Here is a 20517-nt window from a genome sequence, read left to right as displayed (position 1 = left end):
GGGGGAGGGCGCGGGGCGGGGCCGGGGTGGAGCGGGCTATCCGGCGCGGGGCCTGTGGGCGCCGGCCGCGGCGGGATGATGAGGCGGAGGTCGGCAGCACCGAGGAAGGCAAGGGAGCGAGAGGGGTCGGAGTGGAGGGGTTGGGGGTGGGCCCCGGCCGTAAGGCGGGCGGCGCGGGGCCTGCGCTGCGCGGGGCGGGGTGGGCGTCCGTGTGGCGGCCTCCTCTGCGTCCCGCCCCGCTGAAGGCGGCGGGGGCCTCGCGGTGTCTGGGCCCGGGGGTCGCTGAGGGGGCACGGCGCTGCCGTTAGCGCCCAGAGGGAGGCTCCGGCACGGCTGGGCGCTAATGTGGCGTCTAGAGCAGATAGGTGTTAGAATCTGGAAGGTAAAGCAAGCGGTAGATACAACCTGCAGCTATAGCGATCGCGTCGTGCTGCTTCGTGTGGGGAAGGAAGTAGCGCTGGGTCAGCTGCTCGCGGCTCGGCGACAGCCACCTGTGGGTGCGCGTCGACCTCTTCCTTTGAGAGATGAAAGCGAAGCCCTGAGCCCGGGCCAGGTGCGAGGAAGGGCCTCCAGCTCCCGGGGAGTGGGTTGAAGCGCATTCCTCGGAGCTGCGCCTGCCCGCTGGTACGGGTGTACGCTACCGCGTCAGGCTCTGGTTGGGATCACTGGCGGCGCATTCTGAAAGTGGTCATTTTTATTGTCACATCCGCGCAACCCCACCCTTTTCGTCCTCCTTTTTTTGTTTTCTGAAGTCACATGGCAGCTTTCAGAGCCATTTGTTTCCTGAAGTCGCCGTCCTCCCTCTGAACCGAGCACAGAGCCTTTCAGAATTCACCCTGCGCTGCTTCGCCTGCCCCGGCCGTGCCCTAAACCCAGAGCATTCCGGGGCCCGTAGGGAAGCCCAGGCACCATGCTCCTAAAGGATGGGCCTTTCTTCTTCCTTTACACCTCACAAGTTACTGTATTGCTTACTTGACGTTTCTAGAGGCTGCTGTAATGCCAATCCATATTTAGCTATTTTCATGCTGATATAATTCTTAAGTGCTACCATGACGTCACCTAAGTAACACTGTTGTGTTAACTGGAGGTGAAAGTGTACGTGCTGTTATTTATATGTTTTTTTTAATATATTTTCAGGTAGTCTGGTCCCAGCAAAAATACTGCATTAAAAGCATGGAAATCTGAAGACCTCTGTTCCTCCTAAAAAGGTGAAGAGTGTAAAACAGTACAATTAAAAATCTTTGTGAATGGATTAATCTGCAAACACCATGTGGATTGAAAGGGAGTTACCAAATTTTCCATTAAATCAAGTTAGCAACTTACTCCTGCTAGAATTTGAGTTTGAGTGAATTGTGCCCCAGTTTAGAATCCTACTGAAGTAACAACAAAAAAAAAAGAAAAGAATTAAGTCTTTATTATAGCTTATTTTTATCTGTTCTGTTACTTGGGTTGTAGGCAAGACTTCTTATTGGGAGGACAAAAAAGGGAAATCAGGGTTTTCCTTGAACTGATAGGAATGCAGTACTTTGTAATAGCACAGTTTGTGATTTGACATGCTTGTAACTTTAGAGTGGTTTTCTTTTTCAGTTTCACATAGTTTTCGGGGTCCTGAATTTCTTCAGCTTTTTGTCTGCCTTGTAAAATGGGAACATATTCATGAACTGAAAAAAACCAGTTTTACTGTGAGAGAAATTTAGACGACAAGATTGTTAGTATTAAATCTACATAACGTTCCCCATTCTTTTACTCATGTCCGTGTTATCACTTAACAAACAGGAAGCAGAACCACAGTAATCATTGGTGTTTTTCCAGTTAAAGAACAATATATGAGTAACACAAAGAATCAGTACACGTAATTACTGTATCCTGAATCCTTAGCATGCTGTTGGATTTATTTTTGTTTTTATTTTTAACTGAATCATCCTGTTTATTCATTATTTCTAGGGATAAAACAATAATTAAAAAAAAGAAGAGATGGGAAATCCAGAAAACATTGGGAATGCATACGTTGCAGTGATTCGTCCAAAAAATACTGCAAGCCTGAATTCTCGGGAATATCGAGCTAAATCCTATGAAGTAAAATGATTTAATATTTTTCTTCAATAATGTTTTAACAATAATATGTAGTAATAAGTATATAATACTACAGCTTAAAAGAAAATCTGATAATAAGGTAGCTTAAATAATATACATGCGTGTCATATAGCTGCTATGCGTTGCCCTATCACTAGAATATTCGAGCACTTTACAGTTTGTAGTTTTGTTGTTTTATTTCATTTCAGGGCCTTTTGCCCTGTGGGCTGCTCATTGCAAGGGTGCAGCCTTGTCTTTTTGTCAGTGGCCTTAGTGTTGAGGAGGTTGTTCTGACTTTGCCTCCTGCTCCACCAGATTCAGTACTTCCTGAGTTACGTTACTGCTTTCACAATGGTATGATAAATGCATTCATAGGCACGGAGTTGTTCTATACTTGTCTAAGTTGTCCTTTTGTTTTACTATTGTTTGAAAGATTTTGTTGCTCGAGGTTCCCATTGAAGGTCAAAAGAAAAAAAGAAAGAAAGTTTTATTGGAAACTAAGCTGCAGGGCGGCACTGAAATAACCCAGAGCATCTTGGATTATGTGCTAGAAGCCACCAAACCAATTTCACCAGCCAATCAGGGTATCAAAGGTAAAATACTTTAATCTGATTTGCTGTTGATAGCTCTGTAAAATAGTTTAAAATTTAAACGGGGTGTGGGGAGACTGTCAGAGAGCATGGTGTTAGTTTGAAAGATAAGGTCTGCTTTGAGTTCATAAAAAACACCCAAGCCACACAGCTAAAACATTTAATTTGCCGTAGTTTCTCTTTACCTTCCATCTCTGTAAAATGCTTACTAAAAGATTCTCAAGTGAATCTTTTCCTGCCTATGCTGCTTTTTCATCTCAAATTGAGAATTAAACTTCTGGCAAACCAGATTGAAGTAGCTTTTCTAACCTTAATTTGAGCTAAAACTCCAGCTTGTGAATTGATTACTTATAAAGTGCTCAATGCCAGCATTGTTGTAAGTACCTACGTGAATGTACATGTGGCATAACTGCATTGGTTACATACATAATTTGATGAGTATGTTGGTGTGTTTTTTTTTCCATTACTGTGATGTAGCTGGTCCAGCAAGTGACCTTGCATTTGTGCTGCCAGAAATTGGTTTAGTCAGCTTATTTCATTTCCAAATTGGTATAAACTGTACTGACTAAAGCACCTTTTTGTTGTGTATCTCCTGTCTCTTTTGTAAGCAAGGCTACACTGGGAAGGTTGTCAGGCCAAACAAGACAATACAGTGCTAACAGCATGGAAAAGAATAAGTGGTCGCATGGTAAAATGCTGCAGATGGTAGTAACTGGACTTAACAAAACTAGTGAGGCAGGAAACGTAACTTAATAGCATTAATACACACTTCCTAACAAAAGCAAAACTGTTTCATACCGCAGTTTTGAATTGACTCACACAGGACGCAGGCATTAATATGCACAGTTTAGTGTAGCCTCTGCTAAAATACGCAGCTGTGGTAAGAAAAGCAAACAAAATACTAGACTCTGTAAGGGTGGAAGGGAGGGCAACATGGAAAATACTGTCCTACCCATACATGAATCACCCTAACGTGAAATACGGCATGCAGCTGCGCTTTCCCATTTCAGAAGGAATCTTCTTTTTAATCTTAAAGATTGGTGGTTTTGAGAGGTGAGAGCAACCTGAATAATCAGGAGCAGGGAAAAGTTATTGTGAGAAAAGGTGTACAGTGCCATCATTGTTCAGGCTGATGACTATGTACATATTGATGTTCTTTATTTTGTGTATTTATTTAGATGTTCTTGGCTTTAGATTTTAGCTAGTAATATGCCCTTTTTCTTCCTAGAAATTAGGAAGTATTGGTCTGATAGGCATCCAGTTAGCTGTCTCTAGACTGATTTTATGTGTTTATTTATTTATGTTGGTTAATGTTTTCATTTTAATATAATGTGCTAGGGAAGCGTGTAGTGTTAATGAAGACATTCCCTCTTGATGGAGATAAAGCAGGCCAGGAGGCATCACTTTACATCGTTCCGACTGTTGTGAAAGGTAACACTTAAGTATAATTTCTGAAGCTGCATTCATTTGAAGTTCAGTTGAAGATTTTAGAATTTTTGTGAATATGCTGTATGTCTTTATTTATTTAAACATTAAATAGTTAGAGTTGGTAGAAACCCCTATACATCAAAATGTGAAAATGTTACTTAAAATCCTGGGAGACTGTATTGCATTTGTTTCTGTAACCATAGCACGCTTCTGATTTAAGCTGTTTCTTCACTGAATGCATATATTTTGAAATATAATCAACTCCTATAAAATTTACTGAATGTAATTCTACTTAAGACATCCAGACTATTCAGTTCAGTGTTGTTTACTCAGAGAAGAATGCTTAGCAAATTCTGTAAACAGTCTTGTTTGAATAAGGGATGATGAATGACATTTTTAGAAGCAAATTGTACCGCTTGTCAGGAAAGTATTTAAAAACAAGCCTGAAACAAATGCCTGTGTGCTTTTGGTGAAACTTCTTTTTGCCTTTGTGGTAAGACCTTAAGGATAGAAACTATCAAATAAATAAATACCAGTGTAGAGTTACCAATAGCAATGACCTCTTTGGTTCTGAAGTCCTATTCTTTTTTTCTGGCAACAGCATACGTTTAGCATTAATTCCTCACATGAAGCTGATCACAGTTTTTAAATAGTAAGTGAACACTTAAAGGTTTTTAAGATTACTCCATTGAGATATGAATAGTTATGTGAAGACTGTATATAATTTCTATGAATTATTGTGTGGGAAAAAAAATTGAACTCCTGCCAGTAGGTTGGGAACATGTAACTACAAAAGACACAGGAGGGAAGGTAAGATTATCTTCAAAGTGTGTTTCCTTTTTTAGATAATACAAAATACACATACAGTCCAGGATGCCCTGTGTTCTACTGTTTACAAGACATCATGAGAGTCTGCAGTGAATCCAGCACCCATTTTGCAACGCTTACTGCAAGAATGTTAATTGCCTTGGATAAGTAAGAAATACCATGAATACAAATACAATGATATAAAAGATGAACGAGAAAATTTGAAGTTATAGCAAATAATTTTTATATCGTTTTATGATTAAGAAGAAAATGATATTATGTTACTTCAGGATTATGAGAAACATGACAACAAATTTCTAAATCTTATAAAAAATATTTTTGTGAACTGAGAAATAGTTTTCTTAAGTGATTTACTGGAAATCCTTGATTACAGTTAATGTTTTACAAAGTCATATAATAATATCAAATTTTCTATAAGTCATGTAAATGTTATCAATAAGAGTATTTGCAAGAGTGTAGAAGTATTCTGTTAATTTTATACCATTTAGATTTGCCTTTACAAACACTGAAGTGCATCTCTCCCAGCTGTACAAGTTTATTTGCAGTAGGGAATTGACTTTAAGAAAGGCAATTAGTTGTGTAGCCAGATTTAGAGCAATTTGAAAATTTAACATATCAGAAGTGTTTTGGCCTTTTTATGTAGCCTTTACAAAGAAATACCAGACATAATTATGTAAGAATTTCTTTGCAGGAGTATCTGTTGAAGTGAATGAGGCCTTTACTTTCAGGAGCAGGAAAACACTGTGTTTATGAGCACGTTTTTCTGCCACATGTAAATAAAGTTAGACAAAAATTTTGGCTAATGCAAAAAATCCAAAGTTACAGGCAACTGCCTAAAAAGGTTACACGTAGTAAGGTGTAGGACTTCTGGAATTTCTGTATTCTCATGTATACCATTATGCAAGATTCTGTATTTGTTTGCTACGTAATGAATTGCCTTCACATTCTAAGCTCTGCTTAATGTATGTCACCAGCCTTACAGTTGTGAGCGAAACCTTGGAAGTACAATAGAAAAGAGTTTATACTGATCATTCTCTAAGTAGGTAGTCTGAAACAATACTCGTGAAAGATTTCATATTTAATTAAGCTACTGACTGTTTAGAGAAATTACCTGAAAATACCCCCAGACAGGCAAGAGGGTATTCAGAGTACAGTGACCACAGTTTTAACGTCCCTCTTCACAGCAGGGTGATGAGTAAGTGAAGGGAGCACAGCTTGTGCAATATACAATAGATTCAATATGGGACTTAATCCAGGCCTAAGCATATGCTCTACACTGGAAGCCACATTCTTGGATGTGATTCTGGGACAGGCAAGCTCCAAACAATCTATCAGTGGATTATTCTTTCCAAAGCATATACTTCTTTTTTTCTACCTTTCCAAGATAAAGCACTAAACAGAATTGTATTTTAATTTATTTATAATTAATTGTATTCTAGCAAAGTATCTGTTTATTTCAAGCTTTTGAGAGGGGCCTAAAACCCTCCTCTGTTGTCAGTAGTAGTCCACTTAAAGCAGAATGATCTTCAGTGCAGCTGTGTGAAAAGACAGGTGGTAGCCTATGTGAAAGAGAACTGGCTGTTTGGAAGCTCTTGAGGGGCCTTCTGCTTCCTCCCAAAGTCAGAAGTCTTATTAAGTCTGTACAGATACTGCAACTTAAGGTCACACTTAAAATGCTTTAAGTTGCAAAATGTGTGTCTTGAGAGTAGTAATACTGATAAACTGAAAGTAATGAAGTGAAACAGCGACATGTAGGTGTGGTCAAGTGTTTTGGCTATAACCGTTGTTATTTCTGTCGTATATTTTAATTTCCTTTTCTTTGAGACTTTGCATCTCCAGGGACTGTGTTTGAGCAAACACACTTGCTAAGAATGTATCATGTATGGGGCTTAATTTAGTGTTACAGAATTACCTATGCACATTATAATTGTTTTTGTTTTTGTTTTTTAATTAAAATGTGTAGTTACTATACAAATAACTGTTAAGCAAACAAAGTAGTGGACAGGCATGATCAGAATAGCCCTTTTCTACCAGGAAATGAGCTAGCTTGTCAATTTGCTTCTGCAGGTGGTTGGATGAACGGCATACGCAGTCTCATTCCATCCCAGCCTTATTCAGACCATCTCCTCTTGAGAGAATTAAAACAAACGTAATAAACCCTGCTTATGCTATAGAACCTGGTCAAACAGAGAGCTCATTACACATGGGTTATACTGCTCTGGAAATAAAGAGTAAAATGCTGGCATTAGAGAAAGCAGATGTGTGTATCTATAATCCTTTGTTTGGATCTGACCTTCAGTATACAAACAGGGTAAGAATTATATTTTCATTTTGTATTTGTGGAACATACATGCATTTTTGTTTCATATTTTATTTGTTCATTTTTTCTGAGCATGCTTTATGTTTTAATACAATCAGATTTCTTTATTGCACACTTATTGCCAAACAGATTTCCAAATCCTCGCACTTCAGCATTAATCTCTTTAGTTATAAAATATTACAGTAATAACTTTGGCACCAAAATAATACTGGGTCTGGATGGGGGATTGTTTGGCCAAATCTCAGTAAGATTTTTTTTCTGTTTTATTTAAATTATGTCTTCACAGGTTGACAAAGTGGTAATAAATCCCTACTTTGGCCTTGGAGCTCCAGACTATTCAAAAATTCAGATTCCTAAAAGAGAAAAGTGGCAACGTAGCATGAGCAGTGTCACAGAGGACAAGTATTACGTTACATTTCTTTTTCATTAATATATACTTTAGTTTTGTTATATTACAGTAGTTCTTAGCAGACTTGGTCACCATGAGACTCTCTTTACTCTAGGGCTTTACTGTACAAATGCATATTTAAAATAAAAAAAACTATTTGAAGTCTCTAAGTACACAAATTAAAGGACAGATCAAGGAAGATTTAAATTACAAACATTAGAGAAGCATTTCTTAGCATAATGAATAAAGCTGTGGCTTGGGTACTGCATGACTAAAATGCTGGTTGTACAAATACTGACACATTATAGCTGTATGAGCTTCATCTTTATTATTCATATAGATCTAAAGTTAGTCCTGAGTTAGTCATGTCAAAAAACTGATGTTCTCAACTGTCTAAATGTTTCTGAACTGTGTTTCCCTCGTGCTTCCCCTTTTAATTCATAGGGAACACCAGTGGGTAGACGATTTCCCTCTTCACCGCAGTGCTTGTGAAGGCGACTCTGATTTACTAAGCCACCTTCTGGATAAAAAGTTTTCTGTTAATCAGTTAGACAGTGACCACTGGGCACCAATCCATTATGCATGCTGGTAAGTCAACCCAATGTAGTTTTTCCAATCAAATGCTTTCTTACTGTCATGACTCTTTTGCGCTATTTCATCTAATTCATCATGAAGACTCAAAAATGAGAAATAAAATCTAGATTTTTCTATACTTTGTCTCATATATACATATATATAATATATATAATATATATTGAATATATAAGATATATTATATATGTGTGTGTGTGTGTGTGTGTATATATATATATCTTCTCTTCTGAAGAGAAATGCTACTTGGGGTTTTGAGATAATTGCTATCTGAATGGTTTCAGAGAAGAACAGCTATGGTTACCATGTCATCAGACACTTATTTATTGTCTCTTATATCTTCCCTACATCTGTCCTGAAGTACCTGTTTTACTTGCTGTTGGAGACACTGGGTCTAGTTTACCGGAGTAACTTTTGCAGTTTTTATTGATTAAAGGCTGTGAGCAGTTCTGTAACACAACAATAAGTGAGCTGAGTAAGTGTTGGTGATAGTCATTCTTTGAGCACGATGCTGAGCTACATGATCTCCGGAAGCCAACTTGACTGATTCTATGATGCTGTGATGATTTAAATCTGTAATTCCTTCACAGCTTTTGTCAGGCATTGCAAAAATACTTGTTTCATCTTCAAGCAGAAGTTAGTCTTCTGTATTTGTAACAGTATCTGATGACCTGAACATAAAAATCAAGCTTGGTTGTTTAAAACAAGCAAACAAAAACACCAAAACAAACAAAAATAACTTATTTGATTTTTAGTGTTTCTCAGAAAGTTTACATACACAGCTCACACCCGATTTGCCAAATACCAGCATGAGGCTTAGGAGTCATCTGCATGACATTCAGAAGCTCTATGCAGATTCTTCTACAGACTTCTCTGCAGGCAAGGCTGAGCCGGTTTTGCCATGACTGAATTGCTACAACTACCCAAATAGTGTAAAGCAGGGTTGGATGTATCTATAATAAGTCCAGTAAATGGTTGCTAGACAGTACCAAGTAGATGTAGAAGCTATACTAGTTTCCACAAACTTATTAATGTTCACTGTCTTTGGAAAGCTAAAAACTCTTGAGCAAGGCAGTGTACTTTTTCTTACTTAGAAATATTTGGAAAAGATTTTAGTTTACATTGGCTGTGTCTGTTACGTTTTTAATCTGTCTGCAGGTATGGAAAAGTTGAAGCTACTCGGATGCTGTTGGAGAAAGGAAAGTGCAATCCAAATCTTTTGAATGGCCAGCTTAGCTCTCCTCTACATTTTGCTGCTGGAGGTGGGCATGCTGAAATAGTACAAATTCTCCTGAATCATCCAGAAATTGACAGAGTAAGTCTGTTTGTATTCAGAAATAGCGATTTAGCATCTGTTTCTAGCTTGTGCATGTGAAATACTTTGTGTCCATACTACAATGCATAAACACAATGATCTCATTGAGTGACTGCCAGAAAATGGTTAAATATTTTTCATTACCTCTACTTTTTTCCATTGTTTATCAGTTATCTCGAACATGCGTGAAGGTTTGCCTAATTCCAGTCAAAGCAGTGCATTATCAGTGTTTTTGTTTGTTCGTAGCACATTACTGATCAACAGGGAAGGTCTCCACTGAATGTCTGTGAAGAGAACAAACAAAATGAGTGGGAAGAAACTGCAAAACTGCTGAAGGATGCCATAAATAAACCTGTATGTGTTTATTTTCTACGTAACTTGAAGTTCATATTTTGTTTATATATAGACTTTAGAAGAGCTAGGCTAGGCTCACTTAAGAGCTTTTAATGGAAATGTGCAGTATACCTAAACAGTTAGTGTGAATATTGACAAATGAGCATTTTGTCTCTTTAAATGCTCCTGTCTATATTTATGGCTTCTAAGACTTCGTGTCATTATTTGATTTATTTGTAGGAGTATCACATCAGCTGCTGATCTTCTATCATCAGCTACTTTTGATTATATAACTGTTATTTTTCTTTATCTCTTCAATTTATGGGCTAATAAGCAGGAACATTCTGCTCATTACATGTAGACTTCTACAAAATTGGCTCTTTATCATGTAGTTAGTGTAGGCTTTCTTAGTGGTCAATGGAGTCCTAACTAGGTTGGAAACAAAATTACAGTGTGACTCCTCTCCTCCTTGAAGTAGATTGAAAATATGCCGAGTGGTTTAATACCACTTGTTTCTTTGTGGGTAGGTGGCAGTAAACCTGTTAAATTTTTCAAGATCTTTTAAAGTAACTTAATTTCTCTGGATATGAGTGAAAGTTGACATTTGGAAATCATTAATGAATTGACTTACTTTATTCTAGTGATTTTGTTTATTTAGTTGATCAAGTAGAAGCTGCATGTCTAATGACTGTAAGAATAATGCCCACGTTTTAAGTAGAATATAGGTTATACTATGTCATCACCTACCACTGTTGAATTAGCACATTAAAGAAATTATTATAGATTATATTGCAGTGGGGATCGTGGTATTTACTGCAGACAGAATAGACTGCTGTTTTACATTCCAGCCTTGTTTTCAGTTATTTGTCATTTTCCAAGGCATTCATCATTTCTTGCAGAAGCTTTTAGGGTTGTTGTCTCAGTTCTTGACTAGTGAGTAGATTTGAAGATGGGGAAATAACAAGTTATTGCAACTTTTTTATTCAGGATGCTGAAACATTTAGCCTAGTAGAGAGATGTACACCAAGTATTTCATTCATTTATGTGATGTGTGTGTATGTATGCTTTAAGCACCCAATTTAAGTAAGTCTTTCAGGAGGCATTTTCTGGGCACATGTGTAAGTCATTGAACACTGAGAATTCTGAAAGGAAAAGTAATCTGTTGTCAGTAATGTTACAGAAGTGCTAAAAGATCTTAGTGAGATTGTGTTTGTATTGTACAGTGGGATCTGTATTAAGGGTGGTGCTTTCCTCTTGAAAAATTAGCCTTGTTAGATTAGTTGGATGGTTGGAATAATTTATAAGATGCCAGTAATAGTGAGGTAATTGTTTCTTGATATGCTTAGGCAGTTGAGCCCAAATCCTCAGAGAACTTAGTCCTGTTTACCTTTGAGTTAAAACAGAAGTGAAGTTTTCAATATATTAAGTAGGATGTGTGTTGTAGTTATTGTGGTAAAAAGCCCAGTGAAAGAACTTGTATAGGTCACAAAACGCACAGTTTTCATAAACAGAAACACAAAGTTGTGCAGTGTTATTTTTCTCAATTGTGTGGATTTCACTAAATTTTGGTGAAATTGCTTAAACTCTTCACAAACACCAGCAGAATAACAAATCAATATTAATAACAATAAATTGCATTTTTATGTAGTATGAAAAGGCACGAATTTATCGTATGGATGGGTCATACCGCTCTGTTGAGCTGAAACATGGAAACAATACCACTGTACAGCAAATAATGGAAGGGATGCGTTTGTCTCAAGAAACCCAGCAATACTTTACTATCTGGATCTGTTCTGAGAACCTCAGTAAGTTACAAGCAATATAGGTTATACTTGACAGTTTATTGTACTTTCTTTTTAAATTTGTATTAATTTTTTTTTTCTTAGGAAAATTGGAAATGTGCTCTCTGATAGTAGTGAAAAGATGTTCCACTTCAATAGCTCCTTTGAGGTTTTACATGTAATGTAAAAGCCAGAGCAGTTAAGATAAATACGGAGTTCTGGTTCCTCACTGCTAGAAAATGGGCAAGCACTAAGCATAGAGACAGGCTGGATAAGTGAATGAGCACTGCTGAAGATACAGACTGCAGTATATAATAGTTGGAAGTTTTGTATTGATTTCTCATCTCTTATATAGACAGGTGAACTTGTAAATGTGAATTCCTGTAGCCTGTTAAGAATCAAGACGTTCTACAAATAAAAACGAATGTCTGTTCTGAATAGTTTATGGTTCATGTCTCAAACAATGGGAAGTACATTTGTAAGACAAGCTGTATCTGTATTTTTCCATCAAAAATCTGACTTTTGGACATGGCATTTCTCTCATAATAGTTGAGACAAGAGTCTATAACATTTTTACTATTGTGATTTTATTTAACATGGCTGCTTGCTTTCTGGAGGTCCTTTACTTGTGGTTTTGTGGTCCATCTTGGTATTACATTACGTGTTTAAATACAAATTCATTCTTGAGAAGCTGAAAATAATGAAGGTTCATCATTAGTGCATTTATTAAATATATGCCAATATAGTTTTGTCAATAAATCCATATTATGAAAACCTTTTATATAAGACAGTTTAGAAGACATTGTAATAATTTTTTTTAATGAATCCTCAGTTTCAGATATTCTTGTTCTGGTGCAGCATCGAATCATCCACATAGGTATATGCTGGGTTGTTACTGATTATTTATAAACAAAACTCTGATATTTTCTAGGCCTCCAATTGAAGCCATTTCACAAGCCCTTGCAGCATATTCGAGACTGGCCTGAAATATTCACTGAACTGACAAACCTGGATCCTCAAAGGGAAACATCACAGCTTTTCCTGAGAAGAGATGTGAGACTTCCACTAGAAATAGAGAAAAAGGTCTGCACTTAGAAGTGATAGCATGAAATCTTGGTCAGAATCAGAACATCTTGAGCACCACCACTCAGTGCGTTTAATGGCTGAGTTTACGTACTTATCTAAACCAGATCTCTTATCTCCTTGTCTTTTCTGTGAGAGTTTGAGTCATCAGTTTCTGTCCTATTCCTACTCTACACTTACTCAGAGTCTAATTTTTCACCTTCTCAGTTGTGACTTAGTCTCTGTGTTTGTCATGCACATACTAATAACATACCTTATTTTCTTTCTTTTCCTCGTTCTGTGATATTTCCAGTATTTAATCGGTCGATTTCAATGGGAATATTCAAACATACTCAAAATAGATTTGTGGGTAAAAAAACACAGCAAAATTTCTGTGAACTTTTTGATTGGGCATTGTACGTTAGTCACCTTTATCTTCTAAATGCATTAGATCACTTAAGTCTTGAATTAAGTCAATCACAATAATTGTTTCATTTTTTTCTGTTACAAAGCATTACTAAAATGTACCCTTACTAAAATGCAGGATCACACATTTTGTCTTCTACCTCTGAGTCAATGAGGAACTGTATTTTTTTTTCTGAGTTCATTTTCTTTTTAAAGAAAATTCATGCTATTTAAATCTTTTAAACAGATTGAGGATCCGTTGGCTATTCTTATTCTTTTTGATGAAGCCAGATATAATTTATTGAAAGGTTTCTATACATCGCCCGATGCCAAGCTGATCACCCTGGCAAGTCTCCTTCTACAAATAGTTTATGGAAATTATGAGAGCAAGAAACATAAACAGGGCTTTCTAAAGTAAGTATGTTTTTGTTTTTAAATGAAATATTCTTACTAATAATTCTACTTACCTGTGGAAATCTCAGATTTTAGATATGGCATTATTTATTCTTGTTCTCCATTAATGAGCTCTAGTTCAGATCAACCACATAATGCTGGTAGCATTAACGGAAGTTAGGCACGGTGTCTGAAAAACATGCTGATTTTAATTATTGCTGTCCAAGGCCAGGAACAGAGATTCTGTATTCTGCATGTCCATGCTGGGATGCAGTAACAAAAAAAAATGAGTAACGGTGCTCACACAAATGAAGAATTATGACAGGAGTGAGGTTTTGGACTATTCTGAAGGAGCACCTTACAGTGTCCAGTTAGACCAACTTTTAGGAATGATGTTCCTCCCTGTTTCAGGGAGGAATGTGTGTAGTCCTACACTACACTAAATTTGTCAGAAATGTAGCACCAGTAGTGCTCTGCCAGATGGTACTTTTCTCTCCCCTTTTTCTTCTCTTGACTGTGGAACTGTGGCTGAGCTCTTCTGGGATATGTTTTTATGCTCCCACATACTTCTCTGCAGCAGTATCAAAACACATCAGGATTTCACTTCTCTGCTGTGTGAATCTTCACTTCAACCCCCTCCATCCCCGGTTCATTCATGTAACAGCAGATGTGCCGTTCTAGGATGCTACTATAGTTCTTACCTCCTCTCATTCACAGCTTCAGCTGAGCTGTGCTGGCTTGCTTTTCTTGGTTGCATACTCTACCATCTGTACATCAGCTGCATTTTCTGCTGCAGTTACACTGATTTTTAAGTGTGAGCTGCATCTGAAAGAACTGGCTGTACTATTGTCCTTGTTCATTGCTTTCTCAGCCCACTGTTAGGTACAGAGACTGTGCCGAAGTGTTTGCCTAGCTGTACCTAGCTTACAGAGCAAGCTAGATGAATGAGTTCACTGACCAGAAAACTTTGGGTAGGCTGTTCAGTAGATTCAGCTGTCTACCCATCTTGTCCTGCAGTTACACAGTTGGTAGACTGAGTGTAAGGAAAACTGAGTTTGAGTGGGACTGCCCACACGTGTAGTAATGTGCAGTTAAATGCAATTGAGTTTAATATCAAACTACCTTTCCTCAGCATCTCAGCGCTGTGATTCTGGGTTGATTCTGCTCAGTGGAAGTGTTTGGCCATATATGAACAGGACTACTTGAAACGATAGTTTGGACCAGATAGAAGAGCCTTGTGGTCACTGGGATATGTTTGCTCTCTGTGTTCAAATGAAGATGTTGAAAAACACGTTGGTCTGGTCTTCAAACTGATGAACTTTGTAGTTGACGTAAATGTTTCTCAAAAGATCAGACATTTAGAAAATATATCTAGGCTGTTGTTTGAATGGTAGTATCCTCGACCTTAAAGATCTGGATGCATTATTCTGTGCAGGGTTTCTATTTGATAATGCAGTTACTGTCAAATTTAGTTTAAAGGGTGAAGCCTGTATTAATTGTGCAAACTAGTAAAGGCTTCCTTTAGTGTTTGTTGCCTCTATTCAGAAAGGCTCTTCAAACAAATAGCTTCACTTTCATGTTATGTGATACCTTATTTTCATGTGGAGATGAATGGGCCTAGTCACTGGTGGTACTGAATAGAGCAGTCAAGGGAAGAGTACCTATAAGCCGTCATCTTTTGATATTCTGGTTTAAGTGACTGTCCCTATATAATTTTAGCTTCAAAACTAGTCTTTAATCAAGTAAGGGTCACATGTTCTGCTGCTAGCATTTCCTCTCCCTGCCATGTCCATAACGCATGACACAACAGTGGTTAACACAAAATCAATTGGAATTCCCAATTAATGGCAATCTACTAGATTTTTAGCAAGCCTTAGCTTCAATTTCTGGAAGGCTTCTCGGTTGATGAGGCAACATACGATGGGAGCTGACTCTACCTCTGTGTATGTGGTTTGAAGATCTTACTTGGTTTAATGAAGGAATTTTTTTTCTGCTTTGTTTTTTCCGTAGTGAAGAAAATCTTAAATCCATAGTACCAATCACTAAGCTAAAAAGTAAAGCTCCTCATTGGACAAACAGAATACTTCATGAATACAAGGTAGGACAAATAGAAAAATTATAGAAAACCCTGTCTTAAACATTATAGAAAACCCTGTTTGATTGTCAGCTAATGAACAAAAATGTTGGTGTATATATAGTCTGGATATGTGTATGTTATGAGTTTTTTGAATGGATTGTTGTTGGAATGCTCTTATTTCTTGTGCAGTTACAGCTGATATGTTTCTTAGAAATAAATGAACGGATGACAAAATCATATTTATCTTCCATGTTAACTTTGCATTCACTGCCAATTCAGGTATACGTGTAGAAAATCTGCTCTGACATATTTTCACATCTGCTTGTCAGGACAGTGGATAAAGTCCGTTTTCCTGATGTAACCTGTATGGTAGGGATTACCATAGGGATTACTGTAACTGGTGCACAAACTGCCTTGGCTACGGTAGTTAACTTAGGAAATCTTCTATGCATTAACTTGGGATGCTTCTGTAAAAGACTTAGAGCTTTGATTTCCAAACTGAGTCAGACACACCTGACAATTAAATTTCTGAACTTCATGAAAAATTTAGAATAAATGAGGTGTGACAGAGAATTGTTCCAGCTGATATGAATCACTTTTAGGTGTCAGGATACTGCCGAGGCACATAGGGAACATTTTCAGGCCTTGCCCCTCTTTGTTTGAGTAAAAGTTACTCAGTAATTAACGTTTTCCTGGTGTCTACGCCTCTTCTGTCAGAAACCAGCACATCATTCCTGTTCTTTATAATACAGATGAAGAAGGGGAAGATAATGTTCTTTCTAAGACTGTGGTATAGCAGAGGACACAGCAGAGTATTCTTTACTCTTTCTTGTGTGAGATAAAATGTAAGAGTGAGCACTGCATTCTAGGCTTCTGCTCTTAGGCCATTATTTTGAGGTGCAGGAGAAGAGGAAAGGAGTTGCAGTCTTTGCTCCAAATGTATTAATACATTTTATATTTTAAAAATAGCTGTAGCATTCAGATAAGTTGTAATGCAGGATGTGGAACCAAAGAGGTTGGTCCCACCTACCCCACCCACAATTACACCCCCCCCCAATTGCTAAAGACTTGTGTTCTCTTTTATGCCTTCTAATCTCATGTGTGGCCCTGCCAAATTTTTGTCCCTTAGTTTCAGAATTCAGAAAGTTATTTCTCCCTTCATTTGTTTTGGGTACTTTACGTCAGTCAGTTTTGAACTAGGAGCAGTCTAACAACCCTTTGTTGTGACAGTTCCATGCTGCTGAGGAGGAAGAAACATCAGGATTGTTTCTCATTCTAAATGAGGGCTCTGTTGAGGAAAACAAAGTTGCACCTTATTTTGTTTAAAAAATCCATGCCATGTTTGCAGGAGCATACTGTGTTTCATGCTCATCTAGACATGCTTTGGACCCCTTAAGGGTGGAATGCTTAGGGTTTTTTTTATTATTGTTATTATTTTATTTTGATGTGTGTAGTATCAGCTACTTAACCCTGGCTAGTCTGAAATACTTACAAAAGAGGGAAAACTGTGGGAACCTTAAGTGGTTAGGTGTCTGTGGTTAAGATTTAAGACACTCGTGCAGGGACCTACGTTCTCAGTCTCTTTTGGCATCTGAGACTTTCTGTGGCTCTAGGCTTTAATGTACATGTAGGAGAACGATTATTGGGAAAGCACTTTGGGAATACCAGCTTAGTGGGAATTCCACTGAACTGTGTTATTTCCTTCAAATAAATGCAGTTATTCTGAAAGACTTATTGATTGCCTTTGTTCTTTTCTTTCTAGAATCTCAGCACCAGTGAAGGTGTAAGTAAAGAGATGCATCACCTTCAGCGCATGTTTTTGCAGAATTGCTGGGAAATTCCTACTTATGGAGCAGCTTTTTTCACAGGACAGATATTCACCAAAGCAAGTTCAAGTAGCCATAAAGTCATCAAAGTCTATGTAGGAGTAAATGTGAAAGGGCTGCATCTCCTGAACATGGAAACAAAGGTCAGTTTAAGTGAACTGCCAATGAAAACTGCTAAGTTTAATGGTGTTCTCTTAAATTCTCTGTGTTAGTAGACATTTCACATCTAAATTGACTATGAAGATTTCCAAGATTCTGAAGTCTTCAAAAAGCACTACTAATAGAAAGCCTTGTATTTTTCCACTTAACTACTTTATAAGTTGCAGCTTGATTATGGAATGTACTGTTCCACATAGGTAGAATCCTGTCTTAAGTGAAATAGGAAAAGTTCCATCTGTAAGTATGGACAGTGTTTTCTGAATGACAGTTTACTACATTTCATTGTAGGCTTTACTCCTCAGCTTAAAGTATGGCTGTTTTATGTGGCAGTTGGGAGATGGAGATACATGTTTTCAAATACACAGTCTGGAAAACAAAATGAGTTTTATTGTTCATACCAAACAGGTAAGCATTGACATTTTTCATCCTGTCTTTATGTAGAATTATTTTTTCCTGGACCAGATACATGTTCCTTCTCTCTTGTGGTTGACCCTTGTACTGTATAAAAGAAGCTGCACCCAAACTCTGCCCCTCAAAGTGATTTTTCAGATGAGAACTCTTCTCAGTGTTTCAGAGCGTTTGCTTGTTCTTACAGCACGTGCAGCCTTTAGCATTCTAAATACCAAAGAATAAACTTGCAATCATTAGGGAGAACATTTTTTTTGGTAGTGAAAACTGTTCATTGCGTGTGCCCAATCCCAGGGACCCAAAGGATAATCCCAAATACAACAGGAATCACAGAGTTAGAGCTGGTAACATTTCTGTCAAAACTAGTAGTGTTTGGCATTGATGAATATCATCATAGACTATATGTCATGTTAAAAGGTGTTGTGACAGAACTTCAGCTTTGAGTGTGTTGTATAGATTGACAGTAGTTGCTTTTTGATTTTTACATAATAAGAATTTGGATAGAAAGGAAGAAGTGATTTAATGTTTTGAAAAGTTTTTGGTTTCATTGTTATTTCCAAAATGATGCAACTTCTAACTTAGTTTTATATACTTGCATTTACCGTATATTTAAATTGATTGTGCAATTGTTGTGAAATGCTGATTAGAATTTAATTGTGTACCTTTATATAGGCAGGTCTCATCGTAAAACTTCTGATGAAATTAAACGGCCAATTAATGCCTAGTGAAAGAAATGAATGATGGACAAATGATGAAACAGCATCTTATGGCTAAGCAAAAAATTCTCACCCTAACAGAAGACTTCCATGTATGTGAATTTTACACAAGAGAAAAGTCCATTTGTACAGTTTTTTTAACTTTGTACAGAAACTGCATGATTTATTTTTTTAAAGAGCTATACAACATATCTGTTATTTTTATAAATATTTGTTTCATATATAAGCTATTGTAGAGCTTGAGCTACCAGTAAAAGCTAGCAAAATTTAAATCCTTTACCAAATTGGACAAGAGTGAATCAAGAACTGTTCTTGCGTGTTGGAAGAGAATGAATCTGGAAACTTTTTTTCCCAAAGGATGATGGGACTGATGGTGTCATTGAGCACATCTCAGTTAACAGCTTCACCTTACATATCTTTCTGTGGAACACCAAGGAGGTGGTATACGTTATACGTTACAGTATTTTTTAGACAACCTTTATTTTTAAAATACTCTTGGTAAGTGTGCTTAGGAGACCAGTCAGTCTTTTGAGCAACTGCTTTTGATAAACTCTTACTTGGTTTCTGACAAATGTGATAGCTGGCTTTATTTTTACTCTTATTTCTCATACTTTGTATTCATATTTATTCTAAAATACTGCATGAAGATGTCAAAAGGGAACTACTTTAAATCTTCAAAAGCCATATTCAACGTTTAGCGTGCTTGTAAGAAAACTGGACTTTTACTTTTGTCGTGCAATATAAAACATATGTATATGGAGAAGGAGGAGGTTTACAAACAAATCTCATTCAGAGGTCTTCAGATAGTTTAATAAATCTTACCCTGGGTTGCAACACATCTTCAGTAACAAGAACTCATAGAGGGGGTACTAAGATACTTCTGTTCAACTAATTTTCCTTCTCACTGCTTATTTCAGTTTCTTGAAACTCTACTGCAAGCAGTAGAGAATGCAGGACTTAATGCTACAATTACTGTTTAACGTGCAAGTTTATAAGCATTCTTCCTGCTCTTTACAAAGTCACAGCTAGGTCTTAAAGCGGATCCCAAGTGTAAGATGGATTCTGAAATGTCTTTGTGCTTTAAGACAGTATTCATAATACACCTCTAAAAATTCTGGTTGTATTTCAGGTTTTAAGTGCACTTGACTATTCCTTCCATGTAAGCTGCATGCTAAAACAGTGTGCAATATTTCGTAAAAAGAAGTTAAAAGACAAAACAAAACAAAACCCCAACTGTGCTGTTTTGTAGTACCTTTAATAGTACCTCACTACTAGTAAGTACAAATTAAGAAATTAAAGTAATAAACAAGTTAAAAAATGAACAGAAGATATTTTGAAGTCTTCTTAGCAAGCTTTACTAAATGGGCATAAATGGCAGTAAATCTTCATGGATTGTTCTCTTTTATTTATGGTAAATAATGTAACAGTCAGGTCCTTTGTAGCATCCTTGCTATGGTGGCACTGGTATCAGAAGTACTCTTCTCTACACAGCACTTTGTTACAAAGCTAGGGGGAAAATGATGCGTGTCACAGTTGCATATTTAACAGTAGTATTAATATGCCTTATTGCTGTATAGTTCTTTCTGCTAAGATTCTTATTTATTACTACCTAATAAATTGTTTACAAGTCACCTTTGTTGTTTGTATTAACTGCAGCCAGCATCAGAGTGCTATGAAATGTCTTATCAAGCAGGTGGTATTGCCACAGGGTTGTAGAACAGGCTGGTCTCTGCAGGTTTTGTAGGATGATTGTGAGATAGGATCATGGGAATGGTTCCACAGTGATTAGAAGTTAAGGTACACGCTGCTGTGCACCTGGGAAAC

General features: G+C 37.2%; 2 protein-coding genes across 3 annotated transcripts in view; one reads left to right on the top strand and one right to left on the bottom strand.

Moving 5' to 3' along the window:
- Positions 1-626, bottom strand: part of ANKIB1 (ankyrin repeat and IBR domain containing 1) — an 84897-nt gene extending 84271 nt beyond the window's left edge. Inside the window, exon 1 of the mRNA XM_015281958.4 lies at positions 406-626. The gene's annotated coding sequence lies outside the window, so the exon portion shown is untranslated. The remainder of the gene's footprint in view (positions 1-405) is intronic.
- KRIT1 (KRIT1, ankyrin repeat containing) lies at positions 18-20324 on the top strand. Of its 2 annotated transcripts, none has more exons than NM_001030973.4 (18): positions 18-108; positions 1138-1208; positions 1945-2076; positions 2507-2666; positions 4002-4094; positions 4937-5066; positions 6987-7230; positions 7526-7641; positions 8072-8215; positions 9377-9533; positions 9780-9887; positions 11515-11671; positions 12579-12730; positions 13362-13528; positions 15518-15605; positions 17347-17553; positions 17858-17974; positions 18650-20324. In NM_001030973.4, the coding sequence occupies exons 3-18, from the start codon at positions 1975-1977 to the stop codon at positions 18716-18718; spliced, it is 2211 nt and encodes a 736-aa protein (NP_001026144.3). In that variant the 5' UTR covers positions 18-108; positions 1138-1208; positions 1945-1974; the 3' UTR covers positions 18719-20324. The 2 variants fall into 2 exon arrangements, with proteins under 2 accessions (NP_001026144.3, XP_040536978.1); XM_040681044.2 differs by having other exon boundaries at positions 18-382.
- The last annotated feature ends 193 nt before the right edge of the window (positions 20325-20517 follow it).

The sequence above is a fragment of the Gallus gallus genome, chromosome 2, assembly GCF_016699485.2.
Source record: "Gallus gallus isolate bGalGal1 chromosome 2, bGalGal1.mat.broiler.GRCg7b, whole genome shotgun sequence".
Taxonomy (NCBI): Eukaryota; Metazoa; Chordata; class Aves; order Galliformes; family Phasianidae; genus Gallus; species Gallus gallus.
The sequence above is the reverse complement of the archived record's forward strand: the minus strand, read 5'-3'. Positions and strand labels throughout refer to the sequence as shown.

What these genes read in the sequence shown, in the direction of transcription:
- KRIT1 (NM_001030973.4), top strand. Translation starts at nt 1,975, where the DNA reads ATGGGAAATCCAGAAAACATTGGGAATGCATACGTTGCAGTGATTCGT. An exon ending in ATCGAGCTAAATCCTATGAA is followed by an intron (nt 2,077 to 2,506) that starts GTAAAATGATTT and finishes ATTGTTTGAAAG; the next exon opens with ATTTTGTTGCTCGAGGTTCC. An exon ending in CGTTCCGACTGTTGTGAAAG is followed by an intron (nt 4,095 to 4,936) that starts GTAACACTTAAG and finishes TTCCTTTTTTAG; the next exon opens with ATAATACAAAATACACATAC.